At 42.7% G+C, this 12721-nt stretch overlaps 1 protein-coding gene and 1 pseudogene across 1 annotated transcript; both read right to left on the bottom strand.

The window, feature by feature from the left end:
• Positions 1-1544: 1544 nt before the first annotated feature.
• LOC114640367 lies at positions 1545-2280 on the bottom strand (annotated as a pseudogene).
• A 1884-nt stretch (positions 2281-4164) lies between these two features.
• Positions 4165-5673, bottom strand: Nkapl (NFKB activating protein like). Its single transcript, XM_028789290.1, has one exon. It carries the CDS (start codon positions 5636-5638, stop codon positions 4448-4450), a length of 1191 nt encoding a protein of 396 aa, XP_028645123.1. The 5' UTR covers positions 5639-5673; the 3' UTR covers positions 4165-4447.
• Between the last annotated feature and the right edge of the window lie 7048 nt (positions 5674-12721).

The following is a 12721-nucleotide window of genomic DNA, read 5'->3' as shown; positions in this document are numbered from 1 at the left end:
ATATAGATGATATAGATATAGATATAGATATAGATATAGATATAGATATAGATATAGATATAGTATGTGTAGGTGGGTGGTGACTCTAATGATTTCTGCAAATGTTAGAATTTGTCCTACTTTTATTCTACCACCCACAGTTCCATAATTCCATGAAAAATTACTTCAAAGAAAAAGCTGCTGTCTGTTTATATCATAGCCTCCTGAGGGAAATGGGATATACAATCAAATTACACATCTCTTTTAAGGCAGATATACCCGTAAGGTCGCTCTTTGATGGCAGCATTCCGTGGTGAGCGAGCTGTACAAGAGAACCACTGTGCACACTGAGAAGCCAGAGTTGCTCAGATGGCCCCTTTTCTCAAGTGAGAAAGACAAAGATCAGAAAACCAAGTAAAAAGAGAAATGTCTGCAAAACAGTTGATAAGAAGTTCACTTTTTATTACTTTAAGAGTTTTTATGATAAGAACAGCATCCCCCATATAAAACAGCCAAACACTAGTGGGAACACGTCACATTAAATAAATGCAAAATCGGAAATAGTGAAAAAGATGCCTTCCTCTTGAAAAGGGAAAATAAAAACCCACTTTCAACCAGTAAAACAAAGACATAAAGCATGTTGGAAAATTAGAATGTTGTTGGTGTTGTTGGTCTGTGACCTGATGAATCATTATAGAAAAGACCACAGCAGTACCTACTCAAACCAAAGCCAGGTCCTTACATGTGACCTTTAGCTTGTTACTAGTTGTCCCAGAAAAGCCTATTTCTTAGACTTAAAGCCTTTTTCCCCATAGTGTGCTACAACTTGTAATTATTTAACCTTTTTCAAGTTTGACCACAGTAGATCATAAATTCTATGGTGTCGGGTGGCTAAGGGCAACTTACAGATTTATCCACTTATTCATAACATACTTTCCTCTTTATCCAATAAATATTTATACAGAGAAAATCAATTTCAAGGCTGGTGCTCACAGCTGATGAAAGGGAGTGACCACAGCTCGCTTCTGAAAGCCTCCACAGTCCTTGCCTGGGCCCCCAGCCTGCTGTCTCTCCATCAGGGATGCTCTTTAGCCCCATCTCCTGAGTCAACACATCTCTTTGGCTTGAGTTCATTTCTAATGACATTAATTCATAATATCGTGTAACACTTAAGTAAAATGGAAACTATAAAAACATTTCAAAATTAGATTTATACTATACTGACAGAAACATTTCCAAGATGTACTGTTAACTGAACAAAAAAAAAAAAAGTATCTACCATTCTACATAGTGAGGTATAGTTTCTAAAAAATGGAATATGCAGATGTACAAGCTCAGCTTCCACCAGTCTCCTTCAACCACCCTTGGGGAGACCTAAAGCAAGTTCCAACAATGAAGATATCCTTTGTTTTTTTTTGTTGTTGTTTTTGTTTGTTTGTTTGTTTGATCTCTCAGCATGAGACCGTTTATTAAATGGATGTCTTACAAGAAGGATAAAAAGAGAAATGCCAATGTTTTCTGCTCATAATGCACGCAGGGCCAGTTTCAGTGCCATCCCTTCTGGCTTAGATCATGGCTTGGGAAGCGCTGGTGAGGGTTATGTCACCAGTGATCCCCAGTTGGCTGATTTCCCTGAGGTTCTTCATCTGATGGTTGTACTGCAACAGGTGAGTATCATTGACCGCAACCTTGAAGTGGTCAGCTTCAATCAGGACTTGTATTTTGAATGGTTTGCCGCTCTCAAAGAGGAAAACTGACTGTCTTTCTTCCCTTCCCCAGTTATTGTCCTGCTTCACAATGACTCTTTTGTTGTTCTCATTGAAGCGGGGGAGGGGGATGGATTTAAAGTGGAAGGCGATGTCATTCCCTCTCTTGAAATTTAGAGTAATACTGTTTGCGTTAGGTTTCATTGTGCCCATGATTGTGATCAGCATGCGTGGCAGGACTCCTCCAGGCAAGGGCAGATCATAGGGCAGGGTCAGTGGGGGCACCATAGGGGCCAGCAGCAGGATAGGCCCCAGGCTCACTGGGGTAGGCCCCAGGTCCCCCAGGTTGCCCTGGGAAGGCTCCAGGGGTAGCTGGGCCAGGATAAGCTCCAGGAGCAGTTGGGCTGGGATAGGCACTAGGAGGAGCCTGTCCAGGATAAGCCCCTGGAGGACCCTGTCCTGGGTAGGCCGAAGGATAGGAGGCTCCTGGGTAGCCCCCTGCCCCAGGCTGGTTTCCCCGTGCACCCGGATATCCTTGAGGGTTTGGGTTTCCAGAGCCAGCTAAGGCATCATTAAGGGAAAAGCTGTCTGCCATTTTCCTGGTTAGTGCGCTGTGTGCTTCTCACCTTGTTAGTGCTCCTCCTCCTGCTGCTCTGCTAGCTGTTAGTGAAGGTGTCCTTTCATCTCACTATGAGGTCTTCCTTGGAAATGAGATTTCCATGCTCTGCAACCATCTCATCCCCTGTATCTCCACATGTGTTTTTATTTCTAGGTGGCTCTAATCTACCCTTCAGAAGACTTAAGCACCCTGGATCTTCTGCTTTTCTCTCTTGATTTATGGATAAACCCTGTGTCCATTTCAAACAGGATTCATCCAACAAAGTCAAGCTTTTCTTTACAAACGTGTCATGAACATACACATTTTAAAATTCAAAACTATAGCAAGCATTTGTTGGTTGTCTATCTTCTCTGCCCAAGATATTTTCAGATAGCACACCTGCTTATGTAACCTCCATACTGCCTACAACTGCAGTGCCCGAGCCAGCTCTTCTGTTCACCAGGCAACAGCACTTAAAGTGAAAATTTAAGAAAACTAAGTCAAATATTCTTTCTGGTAGTGACCTTGGAAGACTCATAAATAAGGCTCTGTGGTGAGGAGCCTGGAGTACATAGCCCATGGTGTGTCCACTGGGTGGTGGTAGCTGAGGGCAGGTGCTCTTGAGAAACTGTACCCAGGAACCACTTTTTTTCACTGTAGTGAAACAAATGGAAAACAGAAAATGGCACTGAAATGGGGAGAACAGGTAATTTTTCAGAGTGATCTTTGGGAGATGTTTATTACAGTCTGCTTGGAGTTGAGACATGATTGGAAAAGATGGGCTTGGTGCTTCAGAAAATGGGAAGGCTGCCAGTGAGTTCTTCTCTCCTCTATCAGGGGAGGCCACTGTGGTTAATGAAGAACTTTCAGAAAATCCAGTGCTTTTCAGACAATCTTGCTTTAAAAATTCTTCACTGATAAAGTGACAATATATACTTCACAAGGGCTCAGTGAAAAACCATGGAAAAAAGTGAGTAAAAATCTGGAAATGAATGACACCCTAAGTAAACTACTGTAAACCAACTTCAATATGATTGTCTTAAGTTAGTGGTGGGTAAAACTTTCAGTAGCTTTCAGTAATATAGGTAAAGAAGAAAATATTCTCAGGTACTGCTTCTGGGAGGAAATACCTTGACTTCTTAATGGTTGCAGATAAACACAATACACATATTTTTATATCTATTTTCAGACTAAACTAGGCTCTGGTGATCAAAATGAACTCACCTTTTCCAGAAAGTGGTTATAAAAGTTCTATTATATCAGAAATTTCAAGAATAGTACATATTAACAGATTACCAGAATATTGTTAGCATTGTATTTGTATACGATTGGTATTTGCATATATGCATCCCATTTAGGTAAAACCCGGGATCTCCCCATCAGGAATAAGTAGGAACAGAGGACAGTGTGGCACAGGGTCAGATAAAGAACAATACTATCTCAATTTTACAACATACACACTTGGTGCTACTTTTATCTTATGAAGAAACAGCATTGGATCAAAGTGACAAATGCCCAATCCCTTCAAAAAGAAACGTTCTTTCAAGAGATTTGGCAGCTCTTTTGTTCTAAAAGGGGAACCACTTTAGAGAAAATGAGCAACAGAAAAGGATGATGGGGGAAAAAGTCCAAGTTGTATTAACATTATGCTAGAAACAGTTTCCCAGACTTTTCAATTATAAAATTCAATCTCTTTAACCAAGCCTGTTATCTACAGTCAGAATAACACTGCTCACTGAATCCAAATAGTTTCAACTTCTTGGGTATTGCTCTAACATTCTTTTTGTCCTTCTAGGACAAAGGACTCCAAAAAGTCCTCCTGGGGGGTGGGTTAGGGGTAGTCACCGTAGCAGATGGGGACCAGGCACTCTTCAGTTTAGTAGCACTGACTTTTATTTTGCGAAATACAAACTTGCATCTGCACAAAAACCACGGAAGGATACAGAAGACAGTTTTTTTTTAAAGGGGGGTAAATCAGCAACTGAAGTGATTGTCACTAGTCATTCTCCTGAAATGTCTGTAAAAATTTCTAATGACATCTCAAGACGTGCTTTCTACTAACACAGTAGGTACAATAGCACTGGTAAATGATCCACCATTTACTATTACTTTGGTCATACAAAGCCTTTGTTATTTAACATCCCACAGTGAAAGAAACAGGTTGTCACTTGTCATCTTTCCCTTTTGTCTTTCTGTATACCATTTCTCGAAAGCTGGCTAGGATCTTATTCTCTCTCTTCCGCCTCTCTTCTTGGTTAAAGGATGCAAGGGCTCGTTTCTCATCAGCACTGTAAATCTGGTTCTCTTTACGAAGTCTTACAGCCTCCATTCGGCGATGCCTGCTACCACTCATGACGTAACCTGAACATTCAAATGAGGCAATCTCTTCACTTGTTAACCCAATTTCACCTCTTCGCGGGATACGCTTTCCAGCTTTTACATATTCAGCCATTGCTGCACCTTCACCTGGAAGCAGAGCATGGCCGTAATTCAAAGGTTTCTCATCTTGAGAGGTATGTATTACAGGTGCTTCTGGGCCTATTAAATCCATGCTATCTGCACTCATTGACTGTTCCATCCACGCATCTTCTGGCAATTCCTTTTCTGAAGCTTTGCAGCTTAGGTCGTATTCTTTTTTAGACCTCTTCTTCTTAAGTTGTTTTGCCCGATGTTTCTTTTTCTTCTCTTTCTTCTTGGCTTTAACTTTCTTTTTATCACTATCAGAGCTAGAATGAATGTCAGAGTCTGAATTGCTGTCATCATAATACTTTCTATGCTTCCTTTTGGAAGGCTTTTTCTTTCTTTTTTTCTTTGTTGAATGACTGGTCTTTGTCCTTTTTTCTTCATTGGTGAAATCTGAACTGCTGCTCTTCTGATTCTTCACCTCATCTTCAGCTGGTGTATGTTCATCAGAATCTGGCTCAGGAATCTTGGGTGACAGCCCCCAAACCTCTGGCGCTCCCAGCTCTCCAATCCTCTCTCTTTCCTTCAGCCTCCTTTGCCTATAGCTCTCCTCCTTTTCCTTCTCCTGGTCCTCAGCCCACGAACGGTCTCCCGCATAGTTGTGGTGGTAACGGTACCCACCACAGATGGGAGAGGACGAGGAGGCAAGCATTCGGATCCCCAGCGGTAGCGGTCGTTCTCCAGACCTGGGGCGGCCCTCGGCACCCCGCGGAGGCTGGAGGACCGCAGGCCCGCTGAGGTGAGAGCCGAAACCTCCTCCCCGAGGGGATCGAGGGGATCGGCTAGTCTGCAACGCCGACGGTGGGCTCTCCGAGGCACGTCGTCGTCTTTTCTGAGAACTCAGAGTGTCCTCATTAGGGCGAGATCGGGGCACAGGCGACATGGGCCGCATTCAATCAACGAACGGCGGTTAGTCCAGAAGTCACAACAGAGGACACGCCGCTCCCGCCTACCCCACACACGGCGCAGGCGCACTAGGAATGGGCCGGCTGTAGTTCCATCAATTCAGGCGCGTGGCTGGGTTCAGCCCTAGTTCATACCCAGGCTCTGAGCTTCTGACGGAAGCAGCCCGGAGGCTGCTTAAGAGCCCACTTCAGCCTCAGGGTTCTGGAGGCTCACTTCACTTTTCTCGACTTACATTCCTTTCATTGAACACCAGGGGAAACAAAAGGAATTATCATTATAATGAGTCCTGCTGGTTGTATGTATGCATGCATGGATTGTTGTGCTTTTTTTTTTTTTCGATGCTTTAATGTTTGGCTTTTCAATGTAAAGGGAAAGGCCCTGCCCAAATCCTTCCTAGTTTCAGCAGGAGATGGGTGGGATAATCCGTTCTTGGTCATGGGTCATGGCCAGAGGTGTCTCAAGGCAAGCCCAGGGGCAGTTCTTTCAAGTTCCAGTAGCCAAGGTGGGTGACTCCACCTAGATCCTTATCATTTGGTCTGTTATGGTAAACAAGGTCTCTCAGGCCTGCTCAAGGCCGGGGAAGAGCTCAGCATGCACCACACTTGGCCGGAGGGGGGTGGGAGGAGGGACTCAGTGTGCACCACACTTGGCTCTGAGACTAGGACTCCTAAACAATAAGATGAAATGAAATCTCAACAGGAATGGGACGGGGTATACTGTCTAACAATGTCTCTGCGGGCGGTGGTGGTGCACGCCTTTAATCCCAGCACTTGGGAGATAGAGGCAGGCAGATTTCTGAGTTCGAGGCCAGCCTGGTCTACAGAGTGAGTTCCAGGACAGCCAGGGCTACACAGAGAAACCCTGTCTCAACAAACAAACAAACAAACAAACAAACAAACAAACAAATGTCTTTGATCTAAAAAAAAACTTTTAAAAATCTAGACTCAGGGTTTAGTGTTTAAGAGCACTGGTTGCCCTTCCAGATGACTGGAGTTCAGTTTCCAGCACTCACAAGGTGCCTCACAGTGGTCTGTAATTCCATTCCAGGTAATCCAATGCTCCTTCCGGACCTCTGTGGGCATCAGCTATGCACTTGGTACACAAGTATACATGTAGCTAAAACCCCACACATAAAATAATAATGATTGTAAAAATTAAAAACAATTGAGAACTCATTTAATGATCATGAGTTGCATACAATCTCTTTAGTCTATAACCGTTTCTCTGTCTGTTCCTCTGTATATGGCCTGCATGTTTGTTCTTTCAAATTCATGTGTTGAAGCCTTATCCTTTGTGTTAGGAGGTGGGGCCTTTTGAAAGTTATTATCACGAGGGCTTAGCCTTCTTGGTTGGAGTCAGTGATGTTTTAAAAGAAGTCCCAGGGAGCTGCTTTGCTCCTTCCATAGCTAGATGATGCCCTCCCTTGAGAGTGAAACATGCCTGTAGCTTCTCAGATTCCAGCACCAAAAGGAATATCTTGCTGTTGTTTATAAGCCATTCAGTATATGGTATTTAGATATAGCAGTCCAAAAAAAAAGACTAAACCTTATTTCCTGTTGAAGAGTCCTGTGTGACCGTTTGGTAAAGTGTCCTACAAATTCATCTGACTGGCTTGTGATGTAATTCAGAGTAATCTTGACAGATTGTGCTGGTGATATTACAGTGTTGAGTCAGCAGTCATTAATATCAGTTTATCCCAATATGTATTAAGAAATTCCTAACAAGCCAGTTAAAGAACAAATTAACAGCAAGGATAAGCTGGAATTAAGTTCCTTTCCAAGTTGGTTTAGAGTGCTTTTATAGATAATATTTCATGATCTTTGCACACAAAACATCTATAAAGGCAATATTTTACTTTTCTTCAATTGAGACATTTACTAATGAGAATCATTTGCAAAAATAAGGAGTTGACGTGGAGTAGTGTTTAGAACATGAGGTCGCTAAACATCGAATCAGTATTATGTCTGTACAGTGGTTAAACTGTGCAGAAAACACATTTGCATTCTGGCTCCTCCACATGACTTGGAGCAACCATCAGTCTCTCTGTGCAGCATTTACTGCTTTGCAAGTGGGGTTAATAACATCTTACCTAACGTATTGGATGAGACTGAAGATTGTCCAAGGGAATTTGTCTTGTGTTGTTTTGTTTGAAGCAGAGATTCATGTAGCCCAGGCTGGAATGAAACATGGATGAGTTTGAACTCCTGATTTTTCTACTTCTACTTCCCAAGTGCTTCAACTGTAACTATTTTTCTTTTTTTCCTTTCTGAAATGGACACATTGTTCTTAGAGTTTTGATAACCAGCTTTTGTTATGCTCCTCCTCGCCTGTCCCCCATTTTAACGTCTTTTGTAAATTGTAGGGGGAGGTGCTGATAGTAAGGTCTGGTTTCTTAGTTGGTTTTTGATTTGGTCTATAAAGAAGGTGGGAGCCCAGCCTGGGAGCACATAGGGAGAGACCCATGGCTCCAGCTGTATATGTAGGGGAGGATAGCCTTATCAGGCATATGTGGGAGAGGAGGTCCTTGGTTCCATGAAGGCTGGATGCCAAGTGTGGGGGAATTCGAGGGTGTGGAGATGGGAGTGGGGGGGCACATCCTCATAGAAGCAGGAGGAGGGGGGATAGAACAGGGGGTTCCTGGGAGGGGGGAAATGGTATAAGGGGATAACATCTGAAATGTAAATAAAAAATATTCAATAAAAAAATAAAAGAAAACAAGTAGACAGCTAACTTAAAAAGAAGAGAGAAGGTGGGAGCAAATTGCTTGGCAAGGGGTACAGATTGGACTTCTGAGTCCTAGGAAGAAAGAGAGACTTGAGGAAAGAGAAGGTGCTTTTTTGGCCAGGTTTTGAAAGGAGAAGCACGATATAACCATGTAAGATCTTGGGGAAACTAGAACCAGAGGCCTCCACCACTAGCAGAGGCTGGCTGATATAGGGTAGCTGATAAGGTTAGGACAAGAGATTCTGTGTTCAACAATTGTATTATCTGGCAAGTTCTAAAAAAAAGTAAAGCTGTCTAAGTGTTTTTCATCTGCAGAGCAAAAGCAGGCAGAGAAAGAGAGAAGCCAGGGCGGTAGTTGGCGGTTTGGTGAAGCTAGCCAGGAGCAACAAAAGAGAAGGCAAGAGGGAACCTATGGAGCCAAGACAGCAGCTTCTGGCTTTCCTATGTTGGGAGATAATTGTGATCCATCCTGAGCTAAGCTGGACGTTGCAAAGAGAACCAGGAGAGGTCAGAGCGTGGACTGAGCTCCCAGGAAAGGCAGTAGTGTGATTTTAAAATTACATTCAACAGATGGGAACCAATAAATTCTCATTGTAATAGATGATTTCCTTTAAGGGGTAGGCAAAAACACAGAATCTTCTTTAGAAAGATTTTATTTTTAAATTACGTGTCTTTGTGTGTGTTTGTGTAGTTTTGTGTAAATACTTCCATACAGATGCCTGTGGAAGTCAGGGGTGTTGGATTCTTTAAAGCTGGATTTACAGGTGGTTATGACTGCCTGATGTGGGTACTGGTAATCTAAGTCAGGTCTCCAGGAGGAAGAGTACAAGCTCACTGCCTGCAGGTTGGATCTATCCCAGAGCCAGGGGGAAAAGGGGTGGAGCTCTAGCTGGTCCCTCAAACTGAGAGTCTAGATGTGTCTTTCTTAAGTTGCTTCTTGTCAGGTATTTATCAGAGCTATGAGAAGGTATCTAATACCTCTTGTAGATTAGTTAATTGTGTGATACTGTGACAATATTCCTGATAAAAACAAATTGGAAGGATTTATTTTGGCTCATGGTTTTAGGTGGATTTAAGTTCATTGTAGCAGGAAAGAAATGGTGACTGTCAGAGGAGGCAGGCGCTCTGCACAGTTTAGATTACTTGGAAGCAAAGAAAGGGAATACATGAAGGAGACAGAAAAAGCCATAGAACCTAAGGGCAAAGCATCAAAGACCTACTTCCTCCAGTTAGGCTCTGCCTCTTCTTCTTCTTCACCCTGGTTATATCATCCTATAATGAATCCATCAAGACAGTATCGGGTTTACGGGGTTATAGCCTTTGTGACCACAGTATAGATGGTGTATGTTTTATTAATCTCTTAAGTTTTTCTGAATCAACTCAAATTGACAAAATTAAAAACTATCACAACAGCTTAAACCAGAATGGGGTTCACTCTGGGCTGAGCTGCCATTTCCTTTCCCAACTCTTTCTAGCTCTACTTAGTAGTTTTTGGACTGAATTACTCACCAATGAAATAAGGTAGGATCTTGCTTAATTAAAAAGAAAATTGCTATGGAAATGGTTTTTTTTTTGTAACTGTACAACGAACATTACAATGGATCCTCATATGCCTCTCACCCAGCTTCAACAATTACCATGGTTGCATTATTTTATTTGTTTCCTTCTTTTTTTCCCTTAAGTTTGCTTTAGCAAATCTCAGATACTGTATTGGCTCATCCATCCGTACAAGAATTTCAATGTAAAGTTCTAATGAATAAGTTCAAAAACTGACAGGGAGACAGGAGAGGTGTCTCAGCAGTTAAGAGCATTTGCTGTTCTTATGGAGGACTTGTGTATGTTAGTTTTTCTTTTTTCTTTTTTTTTTTGACAACTTGACAAAACTAGAGTCATCTAAGAAGAGTAAAGCTCAGCTGAAAATATGCCCCCATTAGATGGCTTGTAGACAAGTCTGTGTGCTATTTTCTTGATGATTGATGTGAAAGAATCCTGACTGTGGATGACGCTATCTCTGACAGGCAGTCCTGGGACGTATATGAAACCAATCCAAATAAACTAGGAGAACAAGCCAATGAGTGACATTCCTCTAAGGATTCTGTATCAGTTCCTGCCCTGACTTCATAACGGTCTGTGATTGGATCTTATGCGGCAAATAACCTCTGTCCTTCTCAGATTGCTTTTGGTCATGGTGTTTATCACAGTAATAGAAACTCTAACTATGACAGGACCTGAGTTCAAGTCACAACTGCCTGCAGCTCTAGGTCCGGGGGACCTGATGTCCTTGTCTGGTTTCTGCTGCAGTAGCACACATACGGCATTCACACAAACACATTAATAAAAATAAATCTTATAAAAATGATAGTACCACTTTAACAATTAAGTTCCCAATAATTTCTTAGTATTCCTGAGTTCTAGTTTTCCCCAATGTCTCAACTGTATCTTTTTACAGTGTTTCGGGAAGCTTACAAGAGTTCATCACTCAGGCATAGTGTATATACAATCAAAGTCTTTATTCCAGACAACTGGGACCACACCCAAGTGTTGAGGTTCATGTCGAGGTTCGTGGCCCCCAGTGTCCAGAACACAAGGTTTTTGAGTGCAGAGACTTCATCAAGGCATCTCCCTCAGTAGCTGTAGTGGAGACTTCACAGAGCAAGCAGTTCAAAGCAAGCAAGTTTTAAGAGAAGTTAAGACAGGCAGTTAGCCAGCTGCAGAGAGATTCCACACAAACAGGCAGCTGAGATTGAAGACCTCCGCAGAGGGGAGACCCTCTCTCAAGTCTCAGAAAGTCGCGACCACCCAGTAATCTGCTCGAGACACCGTGTACCAGAGCAATTGCGAGGTTTATTAGGGCGTGACAACTAGCTGCCGGTCAATTCGTATGCCCACGCAGGAGCTGAATTGACCCCGACAGCCAGTTTGAGAGGTGTTTTTAAAGGGAAAAACCACAAACCAAGGAATGAGGAGGGGGTGAGGGGGTTGCTAGGGTGGTATAACATAAAAATAGTGGAACATTCCAAAGGAACCCAACCTACATGAGTCAGGGTCAGGTGAAAACTCTCTGTACGCTTATCTTTCTCAAGAATGTAGTCCTGCCCTGTCACTGTGGCCTTGCCTTGTCACTGCGGTTACCAGCTTGGTTCTCAGCTTGGTTCCCAGCTTGTTTCCACGTAGTTCACTTGCATTCTTTCCTTTCTCTTTGCGGGTCGGCCAGTTCCAGTAATGGTGACTGGTCTTTCCACATTCCTAACTTGCTTCATGGCTCGGTTTCTCCATGTCTTTATAAAGAAAGCCTAAAGAATATTTTATATGTCTAAAAAGGATTCTATATACCCAGTATCTATAATTTTTCACTCTACAAGATAAAGGCTTAGCTGGAGGGGTTTCCTGCACAAATAAGCAATTTCAACAAAGCTTAGGTAACTTAACTAGGACATTCTGATCTTCAGTTCCTAGAATAGTTTTCCATGGGATACTACAAGATCAGATTCCAGTTAAACCTGGAAACAGCCTCAGCAAGAATATAAGATGGAGGAAGCTTGCACCACCTCACAGAACACAACAGTTGTTTGCTTCTAGTCATGGTCACAGTAAAGTTTGTCATGGCACCTCACAGATCTGTCTATTGGGTTTCTTTTAGTCGATGGCAGTTCACCTTTCTCAGCTTTGGGAGTGTCTTCATCTAACCTCTGTGTTAGTGTGTCAGCCAGGGCTGTGGAGAAACAGGAAGAAATGAAGCTGGAATGGGATATTCATGAGGCTGGGGACTAGAAAGTTTCTGGAAGTGCATAGAGGCAGCTTAGATGCTTGCAATGCATAAACTTTTTTTTGCAGAAGAGGTAGGAATCTCTAGTTATTTGGGTAGGTGCTGTAGTAGTGGCTATACTGGCTCTTTACTGCCTATAGTGTCTTAAGAAGTGGTGGGAAGTAGGATCTAGAGTCCACATCTGGAGAATTTTTCTCTCAAATAGTTTGGCTGGAGAGGGAGAAAAGGGAGCAGCAGGAAGAGAACAGAACCTGGGACAGACAGGCCCCTGTAGACAAGTGAATGTCTTGCTTCTTTCATGGTTTCTGAGATGAGATGTACCAATTTTCTTGTCTTTTTCTACCAGCATTTCCCATTCTGCAAAGTCTACTTGCCAACTGAATTTTCCTGTCAGCATTGTGACAACTATGAAGGCAAGCTTTATATCAGAAAGAACCAAAGACCCCGGGTAACTTACTTCCTGTGCTTAAACATATACTCTTGTGTGACTCAGGGTCTACAATTCTCTCCCCAACAATAATGGGTTAATTTGGAAAGAACCACAGAGAAGAGCATCCTAGAGGGCACAGGAAGTGGCTT

Source organism: Grammomys surdaster, unplaced genomic scaffold, assembly GCF_004785775.1.
Source record: "Grammomys surdaster isolate TR1022 unplaced genomic scaffold, NIH_TR_1.0 125807, whole genome shotgun sequence".
In the NCBI taxonomy this organism is placed as follows: Eukaryota; Metazoa; Chordata; class Mammalia; order Rodentia; family Muridae; genus Grammomys; species Grammomys surdaster.
The sequence above is the reverse complement of the archived record's forward strand: the minus strand, read 5'-3'. Positions and strand labels throughout refer to the sequence as shown.

Excerpts from the sequence above, each read along its gene's own strand:
- Nkapl (XM_028789290.1), bottom strand. The coding sequence starts at position 5,638 with ATGCGGCCCATGTCGCCTGTGCCCCGATCTCGCCCTAATGAGGACACT.